Genomic DNA, 26,401 nt, shown 5'->3' on the forward strand with positions numbered 1-26,401 from the left:
ACACCAGAAAAAAAAACAGCTGAACTTCACTGGTGGAGAAATCTTACCTGAAAATGGATGAGGGTTAGCCAAGTTGTGACCAGAGAGATCAACAAATGTATGGTGCACGGGGTGAACAAATTGTGGTTGTGCTGCTATGTGATTAGCATGTTCGACTGGGTTAGCCGTGTGGATAACGTTCACCTAGGAACAAAAAAGAAAATATTAAACTCCAGAAATGCAACCATTTACTTCTGAAGAGATAAAGGCAAAAAAGAGAATTCTATTTCCCAGAGCAGGCATTCAATTCTCCTTCAAAGCAGCACTGGCTTGTCTCAGGGGACAATCATACCAACCAGTAGCTCCTCATATGTTATATTTCCTTGTCAAAAACCCCTGCAGTTTCAGGGCTCTCCAATCTGTTTCAGTTGTCTGGCAAGCTGTGTACAGACACCAGTATTTCAGAATAAAACAGATACAGCCAGCTGAATATCAAATTTGCTAGCCAGCCATTTTAATCCTGAAATAACAGTATATACAAAGACATGTAACACATTAATTACGTTTTCTTCATTCCCATCTTTTCTTGTTCTGCTGTATATTTTCAGCTAAGAGCAAAGAAAAAGACCCACAGTCAGAGGGTTAAGAAAAAGGTTTTCTTTGAAGTTTAACCCACATTTGGCATTGCTGGCTTTTCGGTACAACTGCAAGCTCATCATTTGCACAGCGTATTTCACATTTCCTTGCCAAACAAGCAGAGCTAAATATAGCTCCCCTGCAGTGGAACACTGTGATACAGGGTACCTGACCAGCTGCACAACAGGAAGAGAGCACATTTACCACAGAACAAGGAAAGCATTTGCAGTTCAACAGTTTGGTAAGATCCCGACTCAAGCTCACAGAATTTCCTCAGGAAACAAACCCACATTACTCACTAAAAAAAATTCTATCCTCACCCCCAACACGAGTGGCTCCCCAGCCCGCAATAACCACCCAAACAGTGGCAAACACAATTAACTTCACTGCCATCCCTTTGGTCAGCTTTAAAAAACAGAATTCAAGATCACAGCTGAAAGATACAGACAAACATAACAGTTCTTCTCAATATAAGTAACTTTACCTCCACTTTAAACTCATTGCTGACATAGCGTCCGTTAAGCTCAGAACAGACTAATTTGAACTTTCTGTCAAAGAGAGAAACAGTGTGCCAGTTCCTGTAACGTATCAAGTGCAAAACTTCTTCATAACTAGCCATAGTATCAACCCCTGTGGAGAGAAACAAACAAGTCAAACTATCACTTGGTAGAAGACCAGTGCAACACCATATACTCAACAAATACAACCCCTTTTTAGGTTGACAGATTTTCTGTTGGCAGAAAACAGGTAATGCCATAAAGACAGACACACAAGACACACGTGGCTCCTCTGAAATACTGTGGATTGATTTTGTGACAAAATCCTAGAGCCAGTTAGACTTTAAAGGGATTTTGGGAGCCTTACTTTTGAGTAAGTAACATATTCTGAATATAAAGTGGAAAGGAATGATGCATGTTCCTAGGCACTGGATTATCTGTGCAAGGAACAAGCCTTTCCTGGGGCAAAGTGAACTTCATTTCCACGGTCCATAGGAAACTTGTAATTTGGGACTTGAAAGAGGAATAGAAAGAAGGTTCTAGAATAACTTATTTTCTAGAACCAGAGCTTTCCACAGAATAATTGTAACACCTCTGAACTCAGAATTCCAGTCAGAAACTAAGTATTTGGAGTAAGGTGCCGCACAGCATCTCTCCAGCACACAATGTTCCCATTACCCGTGTCTTCCTACAAGGCAGCCAGAAGTGGTGACCCTTACCTGTGATTATCATGCCCAGGTTGGAACTACTCATCTCAATGCCTTTCTGCTGTAATCGTGTCATGTCAATCTCCAGGCTTTCTTGTTCCTGATTTAGTTCTTCTCCTAGCACTGTCACCTCACACGTATCCAGGTTATGCATGATCTCTTCAGATACCAAAGACTCTTGTACTGAGAAGCAGAGAAAAAGCAATGAGTTAAGCAGAAACAGAGGTGAAGTAGATAAGAGTCCAGGAGCTATATAACATCACACAAAAACTCAACTCTTCTTCCAGAACAAGTATTAAGATCTGGGCCTGACACAGACAGAGCAAGTATTCATGAAACAATGATTAAAAATAAAATGCAGAATACTAACAAGGATATTTACAGAAAGATAATGGCCTCAAACTTTTGTTAGCCAGGACAGAGCATCTGAATCTTCTCGCAAGAGAGACACACACCTTCTTTTCCCCCTAGATTTTGTATAAAGGGAAATCCACGCCTCTTTGCAAAAGGAAGATCCTCCAACATGATCACTGAAAGGGGTGAGGGTAGGCAACAGTCTTAAGCAGAACAAGATGTTACCTGTAGGATCTTCACCTCCATCTCCCTCCTGCTCCACCTCCCGTGTAATGGTGCTTATTATGCGAAGCTCAGGGAAGAGGGCAACACCCTCAGAACTCTCAAACTCTGAAGCAGAGCGGGCAAAATGGTTGATGCCACTAAGGCTGATTTTCGGTTCCTCTGGCTGCAAGACCATTACATATCCCTCCACAGAAGGAACGGAGACGCAAGCCTCTTCATTGAAACATCTAGGAGATACAGAAGGAGTTTGGCACAGTCAAGGAGGCTACTGGAGAGGGAGGAACAATTATGCAGAGTAATTGCTTTATAAATTTTTAAAAAGCTCTCTCTCGGACCCAAGAGTCTTGGATAAATTCATCAACTGTGTCAGAAAGTAAGAATTCCCCATCGGGGGAGCAATCTTACAATTAATTTTACTTACAGTTAACATTTGGCCCCATTTTCTATGCTCTAACTGTCAGCCACAGATAACACCTTTAATGAAGGCTGTGACACTGGAGACATACTCACAGCATACCCCTGCAGCAAGCTCCTCCCTATCTTACACACCCCTTACCACATTCTAAGGAAGAAAATAGAGCACTAATGTAGAAAATATTTGCTGTATTCAAACGTGTGGCAAGACTCCTTTGTTTATTGCAACTGAGGTACATGAACATCACTCCAGGCTTCAATATCACTGTACAGAGAAGCATTATTTCAGCACTAGGACATACTTGACAACAGTGGTGATTTTAAGCCTCCGAATCCCAGGTGTTGGGAACTGGCGGGAATTCAGATAGGAAACGTGCTGCATGGCCTTATCAACTCTGTCAATATCATCCCCTTCTAAGGTCAGTGTTGACTGACTTGGGTTCATGTGGATCTGAAACAGCAGAAAAAAATAAGAAGAGATTACTCAAAACAGCAATGTGATCAGGTTACTTCCAAAGCACAAGTTCAGCACCGCTTAGCCTGGTAAATACTAGGATAATTACCGGCCTTGTACTACATGGTTTAACTTTCCTATCCACTTCCTTCTTACAGGAAAATTCCTTATTAAGAAAAAAAATCTACACACCATAGTTCTCATATGAAGATTCAAATAACATGGAAGACAGACAGGTAACAAAGAAGAAATTTAGCTCAGTTCACACAACCTTGCTATTAAAAAAGGCCTGCAAGCTAGTCTCTATTTCACTAATCTGCTTCTTAAGAATCCCTATCTTTCATTAGACAACCCGGTGTAGCTGGTAAAACAGGAGAGGCTTATAAACATGGAATTTCTCTTCAAAACTTAAAAGGAATACACTAATTTTCATTCTTAAAACTCCACAAAAACCAAATCTATACAAAAGCAAGAAAGATTCCCTAGATTTCATGTAATTTTAACGCAAAACATCACAACAGATTAGTCTGTTTTATTTGGGACACTCTGACTAACTCTGCCAGCGAAATCTGTGAAGACGTGCTCCCCTTCGTTCACATGTGACTTTTACCTTCACGCCTTTGCCAACGCCATCAGCCATCTGCAAATCCAGCCCCTCCTTGCACGTATACAGGCAATCTATCACTTTCTTGTTTTCCAGTTTACCAGAACGAATCATCAAACCTGCCAGATTGCCTCGGAAAAACTGAGCCATGCGGAGTTCACCACCTTCATAAAGGGAGGAAGCAAAAATCTTTTTATGTTGTGATTCTTTGAATATTTTGATTTCTTTTGTAAAGTAACAAATATGCCACCTGGTACCACAAAGCATTACATACATGCAGGTTAGTTTTTATCCATTCTGGGTGTTAACCTTGTGATTATGTTCAAGCATAAAGAAAGAATTAAACAGTTCATCATGCATATGGCCTTCAAAACAGCTGTGGCCATCTTGAACTGAGAAACCAAGGCTAATATTTCAGTTACAGACATTTCAAAACAAATTGCCCATACAGCAAAGTCGTGTTCTTCAGAAATGAAAGACAGAACTAATGAGATGGACTATGAAACCCGAATCTTCATGTTGGGGTAACACCTTCTATTAGTTGGTTCCCTATAAAATGAGCGAAGCCCATCAGGATGGAAGACAACAGCATAATTCCTCTAGATGTTAGTCACCTACAGCTAAACCGACCACTACAGGTTACATTCAAAGGATAGAAAGAACCTTCACAAAGTGATTCGGCTCATTCTGAAAAAGCTGGCTAAGAGTTAATGTCTCCCCTCTAAAGGTGCCACCTTCTCTGCATGGACTCAAGTGAGCAGTGCAGACTCAGGCAGCTCATCTTAAGATATCTGAGTTAAGTCAGAGGAATTGCAACCCAGTAAGTCCCTTTACCGGTTAGTTTTTTTGAAGACATCACAATGATCACCCTGTTCATATCTTGCTAAATAAAGGAAACCACAGAACACCACCTGGAAATACGTATTTCAAGGTCATCACTTACTAAGCTACCAGATTTTCAGAAACACATCTAAGCTTTTTTTAAAGATATGGAGTGATAAGAGATCCCTGGCATAACTGGATAAAATTTTGACGAGTGAATCGTCCTGTTACAAATTATATAAATTCCACTTCGGTTTTGCACAGCTCCAGCTTCTCCTCTCTCGATTCTGCTGCCTCCTTGCCAAATTAAAATGCAACATGCAGCTAGAAACCTCTTATACTGAGACCATTCCAGGAATTCACGAAGTTTACAGAAAGAGTACAAATCTAAAAGTCTATTCAAGTATTTCAACTCAAGACACAAAATCAACCAAACTATCACTAAAAATTTCTAAGAAAATCAAACCCCGTAGTCAACCTGGAATACCTGGCAGCCAAAGCTTTTATGCCCATTCACTGTAATTAGAACTTTACATCAATTTCTTATCCAGTGAGTATCCACTACAAATTATAGGTTTGTCTTGAGTTATGATGGCAACCTGGTCTAAATATGAAATCGGTCTTGCTTTGAGGGGGAAGCAGAACTTCCCGACTCCCAGAGATCCTTCCCAACCTACTGAATAATTCTGACTTACAGCCCCTGCCATGCATACACCTATTTATGCAGGATGAGGTGCATTGATATTTTAACAAAACAGCATAAGAGAAATCATAGCTGACACTTTACATCAGCAACTTAATTTACACTACTTCACTGCAATCACAACAGCTGCAGATTTGCACATGGATGTGCAACCAAAAAAAAAAGGAAAAAAAAAAAAGAAATCAGCTGATGAAGCTCTGGAAATAGAAGCACAATGAAGAAACAAGCCTAGGAAAGGATTATGTGAAGGTCAATGGCCTGAACGCAATGCCTGCATTTCATGCTGCGTGTGAGATGAAGCAATGTCTTGGCATAAAAATGAAATAAAACAGTAGGGAAAAAACTCCAGCAACCTGCAGAGGTCTCGGGCACAGTTTCATTGTCATTTTCATTTCCTGTATATTCTGTAGAAAAGCAAGACAAAGAATAGGACAACAGGGAAAGGACCAAGCAGTTACAATTTGGCAAACTCTCTTATCACAGAAAATACATAGCAGCAATCCCCCAAAATGCCTGCTTATGCTTGACTCAGCTTCTCAACGATTATGAGCTCCCTGAAACACCAATATCTGCAATGCAGGGAAGAAGCACTACTATGTTGACACAAGAACATACCATTCACGATAAGACAACCTGAAGAGCCCCATACACAAGTCAGTAAAACAGTCACACTGGAAAGCTTTAACCACAGATACCCAATCTCACACAAACCACTATTAGTGATGAGATGCAGGTCTATCAACTGTCTTAATTTATTTCCTCCTCTCCCAACTACTAAAAGGGAAAATTAAGGTGAGATCCAGTGTATCAGCAATTCACTAAAAGGTGTTACATGTGGATCCAAAGGAATCATTACTGACACAGCTTTTATATCATAACAATATCATCATATGTATTAAGCAGATAATTTATCAGATGGAAGCACTGGGTGGGGGGGAGAAGAAGCACCAAAAAAAAAACCCAAAAGCAGCACTTTTAATTTTTTAAAAAAATGTTAAAACAACTTTTTCCAAACCATAACATCTCTCTCCTCAGAGGAGAGTTCTATATATAACTTGGAGCAGTCTAATTTCTTTTAAAATCTTGGTAACACCAAGAGGATGGCCTTAAGCACTAAATTCACTCCACTGACTTACTTTCCCGACCCATAGTTCTAATCCCCTAAAAATCAGGCTTTTAGTGGAATTTTTTCTCATGTTCTTGTATTCCAGACTTTTAATGCTCCTTTTTCAGTCTGCTGTCAACAAAAAGGAAATTCATGCCAGAAGAAACTGAGGAATCATAAGGATGCCAATAGGAAAGCACAGGATTTTTTAATCTAAATGAACATGCGTTTGTTAGGATGTAGAACATTCATGGAAGCCATCATACAATCCATACACTTAGCTGGAATAAGAGTTGCCAAGCTCTAGTGTCTTGAAAACGAGCCACTATAGCTTCCCTTTGAGCTAGAAGAGAAAGTTGGGAAGTGACAAACAGAATGAGATGAATTATGGAGAGAATTGACTCAAAGGAAGGGACAGCAGAAGGAATTCGGCACTGAAATCACATTAATACTGAAACATAGTGAACTTGTCACAAAACAGTAAATTTGATGGAGAAGATGTTTTGATAATTTAATCTCCATTCACAATTTGAAGCATTAAAACTCAAAAAGAGACAGCGTAAGACAGAAAACTTAATTTGATTAAAGTATCTCAAAGCTTTCCAGTTGTCACTCATTCACAAGCTAGTTCTGTGCATTACTGCAGATTGCAACTACAGTCTGTACCCTGAACTACAATAAGACATGAATCATTTAACACTGTTTTCTCTCTGACCAAAAAGATCAGCTTTCTACCAGCTACGGTGTAATTTAACGAGCAAGCCAGCGTTTCAGTTCTGGACTGTAAAGCAAGGCTATTGTTACAGAGATCTCTGGCAATCAGCCTCCACGTTCAGGTACACTCTACTCCTTTTTCTCAAGCTTTGTAGAGGAGGTTTCACAAGTATTACAGCACATGAACCAGCATTTTACAGCTTGCAGAATACTGTGGTTTAAACCGTAGCCTGCACACAATGAAGTAGACACTTTCTTTGTTCATTTTTATAAGCAGAAATGGTAAGATATCCAAGAGACAGCATCGTTGTGTTGCTTAGCTGAATTGTCTGCTGGTCATGCTTCCATTTATGAGAACACTTTTTCCTACAATACGCTTTTCAACCTACTTGAAATTAAGTGTTCTGCTTAGTAATCTGAATTGTATGATGCACTCTTACAACTGTTATTAATAACGAGCTGTTTACATTCCCATGGTAGCTACAAAAATCACTTTGATGGAATGCTGCTCGGTGAGTATTTCACACGCACCTGTGGCCAAAGAGCAAAAACACATTAATGGAAAAAATTACTAAAAGGAAATATGGGACACTAGCTAGGAGCAAAAACAACCTGTGAAAGACAAAACAAGTTCTCTTTCATGTGCTAAAAAGACGTGCTATGTACTTCTAGCCTAACCACAAAGATTTCATTGAAAGAAAGGATAATTAAAAGTATTAACAATGGTAAATAGTTACCTTGCCAACATGCTCCAACTACCAGCTGTGTTTCTATCTTCGAAGGATGAAGTGGGTAATCCTCAGTCACTGGGAAAGGATCATATGAAACACCATCTACATAAAGAGTTACTGCAGGAAATTCAACATTGAGGACATAATGATGCCAGTCTTTGTCGCACACCTGAGAAAATAAAGTTTAAAAATTCTACTTTATTATTTTTTCATCACAATTCAATTTATAAATAAATGTATCTATAAAGAACCTTTATAAATTTACAAATATACAGGATTATTTTATCACTCAGATTCAGAGTGCTGGCAGGGAGTTTAGTCTCTAATGGTTTTCACTGCATTCTAGCATCCTACCAACTGTCCTTCCAAACTTACTTGATTTAATTTCCAGTGAAACTCAGCAGGTTTGTATGTTTTTCCCTCTGAAGGATCTTGGCGGAAGAGGAAAACAAGCCTGCAGTTGTGTACATAGAGCGTGTAGTGGTGCCGGTTCATATCTGCACGAGAGTTTTAGCATTGTTATTTTCTGTAAACCTTAAAAACACCACAAAATTCACCTGTTCTGTCGTTTTGTATATAAACCTCCAAGTAACTGATACAAAGAAACAAACGTAGAAGTAAATTGGGCATGTTAAGAGGAACGAGAAACATTCGTAATAGTAGGTAGGGCAAACATTCTTAACAACCCCTGAGTAATACATTGTACAATAAACAAACGCGTCTGTCTCCAACTCCAATCTAAAGCAAGGCACAGGACTGAAGACTAAGAGATAAACCTGTCAGCACAAGAAAAAAAGCTCTATTTGCAAATAGAAGAGCTCTTTTGTTACAAATGAGTAGCTTCTTATTACCGCTCCAGAACATGGCACGTGTCCATGTTTTCCTAAGAGAACTATATAGTTGTAGCTCTAGGGGATTTAACATGTAAAATAAATACAAAGGTGAGATGCTACAGAAACAGTAAGAATAAGGAAAAGAAACATTTTAGCTACATCATCCATTCCACAGCATGGATGAGTCAAGAAAGGAAGGAATGAAAAAACCACTAAAATCATGTCAATCTTTCAGGCTGACAGTATTAAATCTGACTGTATTGTGTATATTGCTCCAGTGCAGAGTATTCTAAATTGCCTCTCTCCAACAAATCTAGTTCTAGTCTTTCAATATCAAAATGAATGCAAACACTATTTATACTACCAGAAACTATGTCACAAAAATGGTAGAGTTAGGTCAAACCAAGGAATAAAAATGGAAAACTCGTTTGAAGGTCTGCTTCCCATGGACTTTAAAACTGTATTTAAATTTGGCTTTTTCCTCCAGTTCAGTTATTTCCATGAATATAAAGTTGGGGTTTTGAATAACAGGAATGAGTGAACATAGGGAAAAGAGATATTTGTACCTGGTTCTGAATGACTGTCATTTCTCTCCTTTTCAAAGAAATGCTTTTAGGAAACTACAAATACTGTTAAACCTTTCTTATTTTCACATAATATTTCATTAAGGGTGGGGGCTGCTGCATTTGCTCTATATTCAGCATAGTTTCCTTCAAAAAACCTAGCAGCATTTTAAATAAAGTATCTAATACACTGAACAAACCCACTGCTCCAGCTAACAAAGATAAGAATTCTTTTACCCCCATTAGACAGCAGTTATGGAAACAGGGTTATCAGGTTTCCTTTTTATTAATAGCATCTTCAAAATGTTGGTGTCTGCAGCATTAACAAAGACTGAAATTATGCACAGGGTGAAAAAAACCCAACAGCTTCAGCACTAGAGAAAGAGAAAATACCTCCTTTTCAAAAAAAAAAAAGATATAGTAGTAAATGCTGTCATGAAACTTGATTTATGTATTGATGATTTTAGGCAGCATGAAGAATAAGGCTTTGGAGATGCAGAATTGAGACTGCATTGCCAGGATAAGACTTCTACCACGCCATAAAGAAATGCATACTATAAATTGAAATAGAATTAGAAGACCAAGTCTGCTTCATTCGACGCTAGATAATCTAAGGCCACGCATCTACAGGCAAGCACAAAGAAGAGGGACGTTTATAGCCTACTTCATTTCACTTCCAAGAAAAACCTAACCTAGAGAAAAAAGTGAAGGTGTATAAAAACAAACAAACCAACCCCAACAATCTATTTATATTTGAGGTACTGACAAACCTGTCTTGTCTGAATTGCACAGAATTGTCTCTTTCTCTTTGGTTCCAGGCCCATGCCTCATCCATACTGAAATCATGAAAGGCTCTTTTAGATTGATTGTGACAACACCATCTGGAATCTTCACAGCTTGTGTGCCATTAAATTCAAAGACTTGGTCACTGTCATGACCATTATCAGTAGGAAGTCCTATTGTCCAGTTAGCAGCACTACTTGGAGGCGGAAGTAGCTCAGCTGTGCCAGAAGATGCACCTACAATAAAAACATTCCAATAAAAACCATAGATACTAAGATCACCACGAGTTTCAAACCAAACTGTTGTTCTGAGCACTAATTTTTCAGCACCATCAGGATTATAAACTACCATCACACATCAAGCGACATTTTGGTATCGTGGTACCAGCAATAGATGTCCCATATCGCAATGACCTACGTAAGTTAAACTTCAGGGTAGACAGCTGTGGAACCTTATTTTGCTTCTATCTCAGGAACCATCATGTTGATACCACCTGCCCCTCAGGCCCATGAACATGACATTTTTCCCCTGACACTACACTAGCTGCAAGACTAATATCCATCTAATTGAAGACGGCTGCAGAAACATCCCCTCCCAGATCGCTGTCTGATAATACAGTCAAGGAGCAATGACACCCAGCAGGTACCTGGTTCACTGTTTTTTCCCCACTTCAAGGCTAAATCATTAATGTCACAGTGACCTAATAAGGGAATAGCTTAGGAATTGCCTGGGTCTCTAGGGTTACTCTGCATTCACACTTTCAACTAACTCCAACTCAGGCTGAAGATATAAATAGTCAGTGATAATGTGTCCTGTAATCTCAATTCTTCCATATTGGCACAAAGGATTCATAAACTTTTCATAAGACCTTTAACTGCAGCATATGCAGATGCTAATGTGCCCTTTATTCCTAGGGCAAGCACAGTATAAAATCAACTGATGGAAGCAAACTGTTTTCCAAACCACACTTTCTTGGTTTTCAAATCCGCTTTTTCACCATGTACGTCTTACCTTGCATCCCTCATCCATCACGCCTCAGAAAAAAAGAGAGGTTTTAATGGCTATACCCTTCCACATTATCTAACATCCTTTCAGCTCTTAACTTGAATCTCATGTGAGGGAAATTACTTATCCATGCCAGCTAGTGGAGAGGAAGAAGGGGACTCTTTACTGCATCTGAGAATTATTTTAGAAGTCACCTTCAGCCAATGCCATGCTTTTCATTGCCCTCTAAGCAAGACGTTGGAGGAAACTAGATGCAAATGAAGCCCATATCCACTCACTGACTTACAGTCTAACATAATATTCAAAGAAACACTAATAAGAAAGACCACTTTATATTAACAAAAGCATTCTTACCACAGAGCCTGTGAAGGGACTTCTCGGAGTAGGTGTCTCTATCGCAGCCTTTACCAATATGGTCTGTTTCTAGTTCAACTGTTGCTTGAATCGAGGTTATTGGCTCATCGCATGTCTCCAAACGCATACCGGGGAAGAGAGCTAAAGAACCAGTACCAGGCTCATATTCTATTCTTTTGCTCCAACCTGTAATTTTAACCAAAGAAACAATATTAAAAATGTCTCACGTTTAACTGAAAGTACTGGCAAATGCAAAAAGCAGAATGGAAGGAGATCAAACTAACCTTGCCAGCCAGACTTGCATGTGGGCTTAATGCTAATTTTAACCAAGACATCCTCAGCAGCTCTCTTCTTCCCACAGTCATACGCTGTTACTGTCAGTTTATACTGGTGTTCTTTACCGTAGTTTAATTTTTCTGTGTTTTTTATATAACCTGACACAAAAAAGCAATAACCAGACGTCAATATCTACTCATTTCTCAGGGTCAATGCCAGATGAAATGCATCCAGGCACCATCTATGTACTTCATACAGGTACCAGAACTTCAATAAATACACCTGCAAGCAAATGAGCCTTCACTACCTGAGTTTTCAATGCCAGACAGCAGGCCTAGATCAATAAAAATGACATAAATCCAGAGATGAGCACACATACACAGAACAGCAGGTACATACTTATTGGGCTCTTGATAGAGTATTACATCACTCAAATGAAACTGTTCCTAGGTGGTAACTGCTACATAAACTGGCAGGTGCCAAGATTCTCTAACGTTTTCAATTTTAAATTTGCACACTCATGAATATTATCCTCTGGCAATGTGGCTCCCTTAAACTCAAACTAAAGCCCATTAAAACTGTCTTACTTGGCTTCATCAGCTTGCTTGAACCCCTGGTAGTAGTCTATAGATTTTGAAGGGTCTGCAGATCACCAGCGAAAAGGAAATTATTTAAATCACTACAATTCAAAACCAGTAACCACAATACTGTAATCTCCAGAGACACAAATGAGTATCTCAAATATTGAAAGTATGCACATGGAATCCCATTTTTTAAAGCTAATTAGCAAAAGCTACTCTAATACAGAACAAAAAATTACAGGAAAAAAAAGAAAAAAAAAAGCTTAGTATGAGCTGGTTTAAAATAAAATAAAGGTACCCGTATTATGAAAAGCATTTTATAAGAAACAACACTCAACAGACCATCTGCTCCTTACATCAGTAGACAGCACATGACAGTGGCATTGAAAGGCATCTCACTTGTCATTAGCAATTCAAACTGCTAAGGTGAACACATCCACTATGTTCTAGGAAAGGGTTAAAGCAGGGTTGCTGTAGTTGTGTGCTGACCAGTCTGAAGTGCTATTCTTAGCAAATGATAGTGATTCCCACTCCATTTTGCATGGTCTCCTTACCATCTTTGTCAATAGCAAAAGGTACATCCGGAGTTACAATTTCGTAACTGCAAATCTGGCTGAACTGGGGTGAACAGTCTGCATCCACTGCTTCCACTTTCAGGATGCTGTCGTACCTCTTCCCTTCAATAACTGTTGCCTTGTACGACTTCTCTTTGAACACAGGCGCGTACTCATTAACATCATTCACCTGAATATGTACTGTTGCTCTGGAAATAAAACAGAACGGTCAGTTCCTATGTACTGCAGAACTCCCATTCATGCAAGGAATCTGATGAAACAGCTCCCACTGTTACAGACAAAACAATCCTTTAGAATTTACACTCCCTGGAAGAAGTGACCAATGATTAATAAGACTAGCAATCTCAACTACCCTGACTAGGAAAGCAGTGGATACTTTTCCACTGTATTGCTATGTAAATACTGTACGTTTACATTATCATTGTTTATTTGCACATAAAATTCAAATCCTTGTATTGCAGCTATCAAATCACTGCCATTTTGCAGAACTACTACAAAATACAGCTGTGACAAAGTAGGCTTTTCTTCTGTTAAAACAGTACAATCCTTATAGTTCCTTCCTGCTGTCAGAGTATTTGATATAAACACCCAATTTTTATTTTATGTGAACAAGAATGACAGTTAAGACTGATCTTAGACTAAGAACTCAGTCAAGTGCATGTGATTAGCTTTCTCCGGGTAATAAAATACTGAGCTGTGTAAGTCAGCGAAAAGTGGCTTATTTCTTGGATCTATCAGGCAATTTAAATGGAAGAATTACAGAAGTGGAAGATACACTTTAACACATCATATAGCTAAGCCAGATAATCCTAAACAGATTGGATCTTGAACTCCGTCCTTTCATGCTTGTCACTGATTGCTGGTACACACAAAATAGGAAAATAATGAATGCATTTTCTGTCAATGACCAAGGAGAAAAGGTGAATAAGGAAAGGTATGTGGAATGTAAACTAATAAAGAAATCAATCACTCCAGTCGTCCCATAACAGCAGCAGATTTCTAATGCTTAAGGTAAAACAAAAAGGGTTTATTTTATCCTATGTACTAAATAAATGCCACAAAAACTGGCTTCCTGTATCAAATATGCATTATATTCCTGTCCATAAAAGCTAAACCCTAACAAGAGGGTTAAAAGCCAGAAAAAAAAACCCCAAACATAACACAGGCAGCCATGGGGCAGGGGAATTTCAACAGCAGTTTGAAGGAGCAGGGCTTGGAAACCCATCATTGTGCTGTGGGAAAGAGTTGCAGAGCACGCCACTATCCACACTGGATAGGTATATGGATAACTGCAACTTTTACTGGATCTATCAGAAGAAAGTTTACATCTCAATTAGCTGAAACAGGTAGAAAAAAATCATAGAAAAAGGTTCAGTGTGCAGAAGGAAGTGTACGCTATCGAAGTGAACAAAGAATATAAACCCAGCTGGCCCAACAAAACACGTTGCCATCCTTCTCTTTGAAATCTTTCCTCAAAAATCAGGTTGAATATCTGATGGAGTTTAGGGGCACAGCTATTTTCCATATGTGTAATTCTTAAGGAGATCTTTTCTGTGTCCTATTTGAAGCACACAGCTATAGAGTAACAAGGCTGTACTTGTCATCAAGATGACTGCTGCTAGTCTATTCTTCATCTTATTTATACCCTTCTTTGCCTCACACAAATCTTCCACATGCTCTGCACATGTTTACACTGGGGTGTTAAAGAGTTATTCTTAAATGGATTTGCTAGAGAGCGTTTTAACTTTGTGGTTTTTACTTTAGATAAAGATTAGCTAAAGATTGCTTTGTTTCTACTCTTTAATACAGGCAGAGATGAACCTTATGCTAACCATCTTGCTTTTTTTGGTGAGGCTGTCTGGAAACAACAGAAATGTGTATTCTTTTCCATTTTGTCAAGTTTAATACGGACTGATATCTTGAACCAGGTTTTCTGTTTTAGAAACTGAATTCTGAAACAATGTCGAGGCTTGGTGCCTCATGCAGACTCTTTCTATCAAACCAAGCCAGATTTTAACCGTATCAACAGTTCTCCTGCTTCTAAACCCATACTATTTTATAATATCAAATCAGACACATCAAGGGATAAAGCAGTATCATCTTTAATACAGCCAGAGAGATATCAAAACAGTTCATTTCCATTTTGTTGCATTTATAGTATAGGAAAGTCTTCCAGTATTAACACTTGGTTTACATTTACTCTAAAGACACAGATCATAAATCACAACAAGCAGGAGACCACTTGAAACCAAACTTGCCCTCAGCCCATCAGACATTTACTCACTTGTGGGATTTTTTGGCATTCGCTCCATCCGGTCCCTTTCCGCAGTCATAGGCCTGTATGGTGAACGTGTAGTCCTTCTGCAGCTCACAGTCAAGCTTTTCTTTAGAGCGTATTATTCCCTCACCAGTGGATTTATCCACTACCACTGCTTCAAAGGGAACATTTTGCCCATGAATTTTAAATCCACAAATCTCACCTACAGATGCAAAGTACGAGAGGTTAGAACTGGTCAAAATTATTAGGCAATTTTAAAATAAATGACCAAAGAGTTTGCAGCCAAGGGTTTGTGAGGGTCTGTGGACAAAGCAAGAGCACTGTGCTTTAAAATGGGTGATTTCTGGGAACTTTAGTAAAAAGAAGCATACGTCTGCCTTCCAAGCAACTTGTTTACTTTGCATCCATTCATGCAGGAATACAAAAGAGAAAGAGAAATGTAGACAGGCATTTCACAGGAGTACTTGAGATAGCTCTAGGGTTAAAGTAGATCTCATGAGAGCATACAGCCAAGGTCACTGGTAATATCTTCTATGCCAAGCTACTGGGAATAGCTGGGCAGCTGGTTTGTTTTGACCAGAGCAAAAGGTTAAAATGCACAGTTACGAGTCAAGGGATGAAAAAGCTTCAGGTACAGGTTCAGCACCATAAATACAGAAATTCTGTCAACAGATCAAAAAACAAAGTCTTCCTGTGCAATGTACCTGGCTAAAATTAGGGAATCAAAATAAACTACCGAATGAGAAAGGTAGAAATACCAACTTCTCAGGCATCCATTTCAACAGCTACCTACTAACACGGACCAAATAGGTTAGCCAAGGAAGCTCTCGCATGGAACGATTTAGCAGGCTTTCCTTTCTATTCAAACTCTTAATCCTAACAGACTTGCAAGAGAAGTCCCTCATACACCTAGGATCACACTACCAGACCTCACGCCGGCACAGCATCATGCAGCGTGAACCCAGCCCACCCTGCTGTGCTTGCAAAAGCCACTCAGTAACAGTTTGATCCTCTACACTGTGTTTTAACCTGTATAACTCATTATCTATAGAAAGCGATTTTCTTACACCAACATAAACCACTATTTTGCTGTTATAGTTGCAGTGGTATCATGGTATCGAGAACGCACTCCTGTAAACATGTCTGGAGGTATTAAAAAGAAAGTATTTCACTCAGATTTTAAACTACTGAAGTACATACTGAAGGGCAGGTGCTATAATGCTTTGGCACTTAAACATTACTTTACAAAGCATATGAAAAAAACTTATGATGTCCCACATTAGTAAGCTATCAGTGAAATATCAGAAAATGCTAATTTCCCCAAAAGCAGCTTCTTCAGTGTCCATACAAGGTACATTAATCCCAAATGGTTCAAATGGATGTCTGATTTACAGATATTTCTAACCAAGGGGTTGGTTACAGAACAGTTTTTATCAATATATTTTAAAAGAGAAAAAAACTGGGAGAATAAATGGGAAAAAAGAGCATGACAGGATCTTCTGTTTAAGTGCTGATTCCCCATTTCATAACCAAAGTTAGTAGGTTAATATTCATATAAGGGATAGAAAGAACCCTTTATCACCTTCTTTGGTGACTGTCACCTCAAAACTCTCTAAAGGGAGAAAAGATAAACCCAAGTCAGTAACAGGAAAGGTTGAAGGGAGCAAATAAGGAAAAGGCAAAGATGCACACATTACACAGAAAAGCTTTGGAGGAACTGTATTTTAAAATTCCAGTGGTGATTTGATGCAACTGTTACAATTTTAGAGTTTCAGTTATGTTAAATATGATTTAATATTTTAACTCCAGGTTGACATTTGTAGAAATTTTAATTATTTAATATATTTATCAAAAGGTGCTTTCCCCCCCTTTTTTTCTCTGTAATACCAACTGCTAAACAAAAGATATTTTCAGAATTCCATCTTGATGAAGAACTAACCATAAAGAAGAATTTATGAGAATTTGTTTATACTACTCTATTTGAAGAAGACATGCTAAATAATTTAAACACGTTTTGTCTATTATACTGAAACCACCATGTTCCTACAATTAAAAAACTTCATACTTCCCTTTTGAGTTCCAAGAAAAAAGACAAACAAATTTTGTGTTTCCATGTATATTTTTATCTGCCTAGGTTTTTTAACACCTACCATTTGCAAAATTTAAATTCTACATCAAACACAACTTGACAGCGTTGCCATAACTCATGACTGATACATAAACATGTTAAATTGTGATCCTAATGAACGTAAAAGCTTTAATGTAAGAAATGGAGGGGAGCTATATATATTTTCCTAGCGGCATATTGCTTCTCCAGGTTAAACAGCCAGCCAACAGCTTCTATCACACTGTTCTGCTGCTGAGGTCCTGTAATGTTGGATAGAAAAGACTCGGGCACTCAATCATACTCCTCCACCAGTGCTGTGGATGTTGCAGAGCAGCCTGCCTTGCCCCTCCAGCCACTCCAGAGAAGTACAGGCTTCCACAGGGTTCTAGATCTTCCACGCTTACCAGGAGATCTTGGCTATAACTGCATTTTACAATGGGATTAGATGACTCTGGTAGGCACCAGAATGGTGTCATAGTTTTAATGAAAACACAATTAACCCTCTCCCCTCACTCCCCTGGAAATCAGAATCTGTTAAGCCCCTGAACCATAACTTTTTACGTATCACTCAGCCTAACAATTACTTATCCCTGATTACCATCACCTTGACCTGAATTCCAGTACCACAAAGCAGACCTGTACCCTTAAAATCACTTCTGGCAGATCTCCTGTCAATTCTCACACATTTCAAACAACTCTTAGTCACACAGTTATTCCAGTCTCCATTCTAGAGTGGCCTTAAAAAGAGATGAGGCATTATAGTTAGAGAAATATTCTTCTTAAATGCAAATTTACAGTCTAATACTGAAGCAGAAATATAATTAAGGGAAATTACCATGATTTCTAGTCCTTCATTTTAAAAGGAGTCAGTTTCTGAAATAGCTCTCACTAGGCTCTCCCTGCCATTCACTTCAGGTAAGCCCTGGATTTATTACGAGCTCTTTATTTTAATGCACCCAGTATGCTGTCTCTTCTGGCACCCACCTAATTGATTTCAGTATATTCTTACACAGGATATAAATTTAATCCTAGATTTTAATGTGTTTTGGCAACAGGATCATTCAAGAAAAATTTACACTTCTTAAACTGGTGGCTGACACCAAGGTTTAGCCAGAAGTGACATTCCAACCACAACCTTTTAAATATTCCCCATCGCTTACTCCTGTACTGCCTCCTCCCTGCCTTCTTCCAGTTACTCTAACCTGGAGAATTAAGCACTGTGTGAGAAGACAATTAGAGGAAAAAAAATATACGGAAGGGATGATTAAAGCAGAAAACCTGATAATGGAGAGAAGAGGGAGAAGGGTATCAACACAGCCATCACTTATTTGGGAGAGGTTGCTTAAAAACTGGTCAGTTCTTTATCAGCTGAAGTGACCTGTGACTCTGGCACCAACCCCAATTTGGCTGCTAGGAATTTCAAGCATTATACTTTTAGCTCCTGAGCATAAGAGAGGCAAATATTCATGTGTCTCCAGATGCTTTTTAAGGAGCAAAGCTTCAGTTTGAGGTGTACAATAGCTCGATTCCTGCCAGATGTTTCTCAGAACAATAACTGACCTGATACAATCCTATATTCCACTTCACGCGCTAGTAAGATTAACAAAAAGCCCTTTTGTTACTACAGCAACAAGGCTCTAGTGACTGAAAAAGTTAAAATGCATAAGAACTATAGTGTTAGTGATGACGCAAGTACTCTAAATAAGCAAATGCAGAGCTCCCAAACTAGCAGGCTTTTTAAGCTCTCTTCTTCAAAGTGTCTCTGCAACGAAAAGAAGCAAAAAGGAGTAACTCTCTGAAGTACAAAATATTTCAAAAATTAAAGCCTCCCCCTCATTTCTCAAAAATTAAGACTGTAACAGACCTATTTCAAGACAACTAAGACAATTTCCAGATTAATATTCCCATGCAGAGATGGTTTTCATTTTCATCTCAGTTACCAAATGCGTGTATTTACATAGCACAGGAAAGGCTCTTCTGCTCTTACAGAATTCTTGGCATGAAATTTTTTTTAGTGCCATTAAGTCAGCCTACTCGCACATCACGCTCCCCAAGGCTTTGTGCTACGTCACACGTGCTTAATGCATTTTCTCATTTCATTCTGAAGTTGAGATAGATTACTGAAATGAATTTCTACCTCTCTCATCTTAGAACTGAGTAACATTCAATTTGTAAATTAGTTTATATTTGATATACTGGAAACTGTTCAGCTAAATAAACTATAACTAGGATAACACTTTACAGTGTTTCACTCAGCTGTAATTACAGTTGAAGAAACATTTCATAATACGTTTGTGGAAGAAAACACAAAGCAAACCTGTATCTTAAAGATATTCTGTACTTCTCATTTCTGGTGCAGCACAATGAAATGACAGTGAGGATCTGGCAGAATTTTAAGGTTTTGTTGATTTTTACTGTTTTATCTCTTTCTGTATGCTGCAATAATGCCAGATACTTAAATAGCCATAAAAAAGGTTCACAAGATATTTAAACTGAGCATATGGTATTTGACTAGACACTCTTCCAACTTCAGAGTCAGCTAAACCCCTACGTTTTCATTCCACAAAAGGAGAGGACATTTATTCTCCCAGCTCTAACCAGGCAGCAGTCCACGCCAGCATCATGGAAAGGGTCCCATTTCAATACGTTTAGAACATCTCCTAAACAAGTATTTCTCAGCATCATACAAACCTATCAAAAAGCAAACCAATTCTAAATTTCACAACTAGCAATAACTCCATTTCAGTTTGTATTTGTATTCATGACAGGCACAGAAGTCACTTCACGTATGCCTTAAATCTGATGCAAAAAATGGCTGAAATACAATTACAACAACATTTCCTCTTAGGTTTGCAAACCATCGGGGCAATCAAATCACTCACTGGATGTGACACAATCAAAATCTTTAGTTGTCTGATTCCACAGCGTCATTCATCTTCCCCACACGTCAATCCCTTTCTGAGTATCGCGCAGCTGAGCGCTGCAGATACAGCCCTGCTGCAGACAGGGCGTCAGCACCGCTCCCTGCCCGGAGCAACCGCTAGAAACACGGCATCAGCACTCACCCACCAAACATTGGAACCCCGCACACCCCTGGGGAGAGCCTGACAGAAGGATTGGTAGCTTTTTGGGCTGGGTTTCTTGTTTGTTTCTTTTGGGTTTTTGGTTGTTTCGGGGGTTTTTTTTTAAGTACAAATGCAGATAGTGCAAGATGGTTTTCAAAGCTCTGTGCATATTCGTGCTCTAAGCCAAAAAATTCCTAACCCCCACAAAAATAATTCTTGCATTCTAGATTAGCAAGGGGAAAATAAAGTATTGTGGCTAAGAGTGGTTTTCTCTACGAGTGGGGCGGGGGAAGAGGGTTTAAAACCCCATTACAGGCACACCAAAAAAATGAGGAAATATTTTCTTCCACAAGGGATGCATTTCAAACATTTTGCTAGCACGACCCTGCCTTACACTCTCATAGCAACACCCATTCAGTGATGGGAAGGCATTCAGATACAATATTGTTAGTCTCAAATGCAATAAAAATTCAATTCCTTTTTGCATAGTAAAGGAGAAATCTATACTGAGAGCTTCAGACATTAAGCAGACTTTAGACACGAATTACTGAGTGTACAACAGAAAACACAGCTGTCCTTCATTTTTTCAGCAAAACCATTTAAGATCAAATTCCAACATGACTCCATTTGCAATGTAGAAAAATTTCACTGAGGAACAAGAATGGTTATTGTCTTCTCAAGCAGACCTGTAACAAAAGACTGATTCCATCGGGTCAGGCAGTATGACAAGGTAACCTGGTATGACTATATCCAAAGTTTTTAAGAGTGTGTTATTTCAGGTGTAAAACCATACAAATTACCCTAGAAGTAAATGTCCATAAAACCCTATTTAGTTTTGCACACCTGAATTTTAGGATTTTAGCCACAGCACAGAGTGAGCAAAGCAACAAAATATGTTATACAAAGCATTTAAATGAACTAGTTTCAATATGTTTCGACATGCTCAAAACTGAAATAAAGCAAATGGCTCTATTTAAAATACTTTACACCTGCAGACAGTTCAGAAGTTTCATAGCTCAGCCAGGGGGCACAGTTAATTAAAAAATCCAACCTTTTGAAGTATGAATAAATTTGATTTTAAGTAGGAATTACCAGTTAGGGCTGAATCAGTCATTTAATCCTGAAAACCTTTGCTTTGCTGTGAAAACACGTCACTGATCTAATGTGTTTCTCACACTTAAACACCCACATAGATGCTGCTGGACAACAACAACGCTATTCTCTGTCCTAGGACACAACTGCAGCACCACCAACAAGACCCGATAACGCTGATTCAACACGTCTCCCACATTTGGTCTCTCAAAGACAGATTCAAGTAGTGTTCCATTCAATGGCAAACAAATAATTTATAGATTCCCAGAGCACAGTCATTCAAAACTGATGCAATCCAAATCCAACAGAGTCCTAGTGAGAAAATTTCTTCACATCATCAGCATGCTACACTCAGAATTCAGGATAACTAGGTTAAAATCCACTGATTGTGCTGCTTAACAATTGTTCGCTTTTGAATGCCAAAATACAGAATGTTTATACAAACATTTAATAAAAGCAACTTCAAGCTGGTGAAAATGTTCATTAAACAAAAGCAGGTTCATAGAATTGAGGTCAACAACTGACAATTTGAAATGATGCTTTGACATTGTGTTTTCTTCTGCAAATTTGACGATACATTTGAAGATAACTCCGCCAGTACTTTCTTAAAGCTTCATGATATCCATCAAGAAAACTTTACTATCCGCTAAGAGGCACAAAACTGCCATTTTCAATATCTGTTCCATGCCATCAAACTACCAGCACCTACATTTAAAGCACTAAAGAACTGCAAGAGATGATTCCTATTCTCCTAATCACCAAGTATGCAGGTCAGCCTTCCTATACCTCTTTTCACCTAACAGATTTTGTGTATCTGAACACAAGCATCTTCAATTGGAAATGGGTTTTTACGTTGATTGACAGAAGCTTTATTTCCAGTCAAGATCCCTCACAAGCCTCTCCTACGTGTATCCAGTACAGGAGAAAAGGATAAGCCTCTGAAATTCAAACTACCTCTGAACTTCCTGAGTATGTAAGGGCAGCCTTGGAGGTAACTACAGCCTTCTCACAAGGCAACAAAACTGTTTAAGTATCAGGCTAAATAATGTTCGCAAAAATGGCTCATGTCACATCCACTAGGTATTTTACTATGATTCTTCACCCTAAAATTGTATTTAACAACATAAGCTTCTGCAAGTATCCAATTCAAGCCTGTGTTATCCACTACAACTAATATAAATACCTGCAGATGCCCGATGGCATTCTTCAAACACAGTTTTCTAATATTTGGTCAAACCCAAGAAGTACTTTCCATAAAACTGCACCCAATTAATGAACACAGGATTCGTAAACAGCAGTTTCCTGAAAAAAACTGTGGAAGTTTGTAAGGGAACACTCATCTATCAGTCCTATGTTGAAAGTGAAGAATTAGCCTATGCTTTCCAAATGGCTTGGGTTTCATTCTCTATATTCTTTGTTAGAGGAGAAAAAGCCTTTTCTTCAGGAAGAAGAGGCTGCCCATTTTTTACAATACCCCAAACTGCTAAGCAAGCTTATCGCTAAGTCCAGAGTTCTAGAGGAATTCTCAGTCCAAATACTGCATAGAAGAAATGCAATCTTAAGGCTCCTTATTACTGTTTTCAGTCTACAAGGACACAAACCAAAAACACACCATGAAAATAAAAAACTCTCCTCAGAATGATAGGGAAATAATTGTTTCAGAACTCCCAGACTGAATACTGTGAAATGGGGAATACTGAGGATTGAGGAACTGGTAAGACACTATGGAGAAAGGAAAAAAAATTAAGCCATCTGGAAAAATAACATATACCCACGAAATGGAAAGAAGCACAGCATATCTGCAATACAGAGTACACTCTGCTCTGGATACAGGTGTATATTTACGGCTGTAAATATGACATAAAACTGGTCCACGCACAAACATTTCCTACGTTTAAAAGCTTCAAAATATCATGCTACTGTTAGGCAAAAAACACGCTAAGTAACACACAGCGGTTGTCATCAAGAAATGAGATAAATTCTTTACCTGCAAAACGCAGAGGTGCATCTTTGTCCAGGGCTATTAAAGGGGGGTCCAAAAGCACCGTGTTGTCATTTTCCGTGACAATTCCATGATAGGTGGTTTCAATCCATGGCTTATGCTTGTTAACTGAAAGGAAAACAAAGTACAACATCAAAACATTTGAAACTGACAACTTCTTTTAAATAAAGCTTTAAGCATTTCAATATTTTCCTCTCGTCTTCCTAAATCTGAGCCAGCATTTTACTAAATTAAAAAAATTGAGACAAAATCCAGGCTAAGTACGTTTGGAAGAGTTCTGTGTCCCTGCAGGCTCTGCAGAAGTAACTCAAAGAATCTAAATTAGTCTCTTAACTACACTGGGATTTAAGATGCCCCTGAAGTACAATTCAAAAGCCTTCTAAGAGAGGTAGGGAGCCATGGCCATCAGTACCAAGCATGGCACTTGAAGTATCTATAATCAGCACAAGAGACTAGCAGGTCTGTTTCTTCTACTTCTCTCTAATGTGGAAAACCTGGGATCCAGCTGGTGAATACTCTTCAGAATGTGAAGGCTTTTTCTAGTTTCAGCATTTTGTCTTGTCCAAGGTGGGTATTATCATTAAAAGAATGAGTGGAAAAATATCAAACTTAACTAATTTCTGCACTTGCCAAGAAGCCAATCAGGGAGTGACACATATTTCTGTCCTGGTCAAAGAGCTCTACCTGGAACATTTCGTATCAGTTATACCAGTCTTTTAAACGGCATCACAGGCAAAGGAGGACTCCGCGTGTTCTGCTGAAGGTGCGGAACAATGCAAAATGCAAGAAAGGGAGAAAGAGAGGAGAGGCAATCAAAAAGGGTAGGTCACCAGCTATGCTCTCCCACACCCTGGCTGCAGAGAAGCAACACAAGCATTCCAGGCCCTTCTGGGTTCACTTTGGGCCATTTAATTCAACATATGCCTAGCGCAGCTTTCAAACTCTACTGGAAGAAGGGCCCAAAATCTCAGGCCTTTTCTCTCATCTAACAGAACGCCTAGAAATCTGGCAAAGATACTGAATACTTTGTATATATTGCTTGTTCATTCAGTAGTTGTTTTAAGAGCATTTTTCAACTCTGCATAGAAGAATCTGTACATATCAATCACCTGACCACGTTTAAGATGACTGATGGTCTTCCTCTGCTGCAAAAAAATTGCAGTATCTTTCCCTGTCAGCTTTCAAAAACAGTTTTTTGTAGTGCCTCACAAAAGATGCAAGACAAAATCATATGTTATCTACTAGCTTATCATCTACTACATGACAATCCCATGTGAAAGCGCCTTGATTATTAAATATTTATCATTATGTTATGCTTTCCAAAGATAAACACAGCTTGTAGTCTACAGAACCAGTATATGTGGCGTAAAGACTAATTCTGCTTGACAGCTGAATATATCGTTTCTCTTGGTCTAGCTCTCTTCATGCTGAGGCTCTACAGGCATCAGTTTTGCTTAAAACTGTTTTGGTCAACGTATATCTGCTACTTCAAAAAAAACCCTTTTAAACTACCACATACTCCTGCTTCTTAAATTAGTATCGTTATTGTAGATGTAATCTTCACCTAGAGGGCCTGAATACTGGTCTTTACTATATGAAGCCAAGTCATCTTCAGCAAAAGATGTACAGTCAAAACATATGAAATGCTCTACTGGAGGTTATAACAAACATACCGAACAGTATTCAGTGATGTCTTCATGAGATCAGGTGCGTACAACTTCTGAAATAAATCCCTGTGCTAGTACAATCACAGCAAATTATATACTGCAGCTAGAGCTCTATCACACAGTTGAGGCCTGCTAGTTCACCTTTGTCTAGAATTATATAAGCAGACTGTCAAAGGAGGCAGAAATGCAAGGCTAACCTAGACTTCTGAACCCTGCCTCTCCAACGACCCAAAATGGATTAATGATGTCTGTCATATGCTTACCCAAGGGAATTTAAAAAACAGTGGTAAAAGGACATTTAGACAAATGGTTAAACCTAGAGGTAGAAAACTCACACAGGAAACCATAACACTCTCCCAGTATGCTTTCATCTGCCATCTTCTACTGGTTAGTAGCCACAAACTGCTAGACAGGATATAGCGTCTTCATACATAATAATGCAGAAAGGGAGAACTCACAACAAACTACTTTGATGCAAACTGTGTGTAATTAGCGCCGTGTTGTTTTACTCAATATGGCGACACGATCTTTATTGCCTCAATACACTCACACGGGCACGTTTTCAATATTCAGCATACCAGATAGCCAGCTAAATGTCAACCACATTGCTGTGTTTGCCCACAGAAGTACACTCCTGCAGCACCCTCCAAGGAACTTGGCGTTTTAAACCAAACCTCCTCACGCTCAAAGGGACCGACACATCATTCCTCCTGCAGAGGGAAGGTGCCAATAACTGCTAAGTGTGAGACTCCAACTGAAACACGTCTCTCAATTCAAGCCTGGTCTGAAGTGTTTCGCTAGCACGGCCATGGTTCTTGGGAATGCAAAAAGGATGTGGTTGTATATTCTTCTGTCAGTGCATCTGGGGCAGTTACACCTGAACTGAACACATCAGAGCCCTCTCATCCGTTCATTCAGTCTTTGCAAGGACTACAAAACACAAGAACATATCTCTGCCAGAAAAAAGACCTCAATCTCCATTCTAAAGCTTCTGAACATACATCACGATTTTTTTTTAAAGCATCGAGAAACCTTCTCCTAATTTAGCAACCAACAATAAATCCCACTGTGGCAGGGCAGGGAGCTTTATGAAAGCCTGAAGTACTGTAAGCACATATGAACAGAATTATGAGTATGCTAAGCATCTGCAGAGCCTAGCGAACCTTCAAACAACAGGCCCAGTTAAAAGCAAAGTCATGTCCTTTTATTGTGCTGTAGACAATAAAATCATAAAGCTTAAACCCCTTTGTGTTGAGGAAGGCTAAAACATCACCA

General features: G+C 38.9%; 1 protein-coding gene across 4 annotated transcripts in view; it reads right to left on the reverse strand.

Annotated features, from left to right (window-relative positions):
• CLSTN1 (calsyntenin 1) overlaps positions 1-26,401 on the reverse strand; it is a 38,440-nt gene that overhangs the window by 3,685 nt on the left and 8,354 nt on the right. Inside the window, exons 2-17 of one of the 4 annotated variants that reach the window (XM_069874821.1) lie at positions 23,445-23,567; positions 16,776-16,805; positions 15,200-15,395; positions 12,895-13,103; positions 11,768-11,917; positions 11,484-11,669; positions 10,112-10,360; positions 8,321-8,442; positions 7,952-8,114; positions 5,749-5,799; positions 3,877-4,034; positions 3,115-3,263; positions 2,399-2,625; positions 1,832-2,002; positions 1,100-1,245; positions 48-183 (exon numbers count right to left, since the gene is read on the reverse strand). In XM_069874821.1, coding sequence (XP_069730922.1) covers positions 48-183; positions 1,100-1,245; positions 1,832-2,002; positions 2,399-2,625; positions 3,115-3,263; positions 3,877-4,034; positions 5,749-5,799; positions 7,952-8,114; positions 8,321-8,442; positions 10,112-10,360; positions 11,484-11,669; positions 11,768-11,917; positions 12,895-13,103; positions 15,200-15,395; positions 16,776-16,805; positions 23,445-23,567 — 2,466 coding nt within the window. The remainder of the gene's footprint in view (positions 1-47; positions 184-1,099; positions 1,246-1,831; positions 2,003-2,398; positions 2,626-3,114; positions 3,264-3,876; positions 4,035-5,748; positions 5,800-7,951; positions 8,115-8,320; positions 8,443-10,111; positions 10,361-11,483; positions 11,670-11,767; positions 11,918-12,894; positions 13,104-15,199; positions 15,396-16,775; positions 16,806-23,444; positions 23,568-26,401) is intronic. The other 3 variants (XM_069874822.1, XM_069874823.1, XM_069874824.1) reach the window with 3 other exon arrangements.

This window comes from Phaenicophaeus curvirostris, chromosome 22 (genome assembly GCF_032191515.1).
Source record: "Phaenicophaeus curvirostris isolate KB17595 chromosome 22, BPBGC_Pcur_1.0, whole genome shotgun sequence".
NCBI classification, from domain to species: domain Eukaryota; kingdom Metazoa; phylum Chordata; class Aves; order Cuculiformes; family Cuculidae; genus Phaenicophaeus; species Phaenicophaeus curvirostris.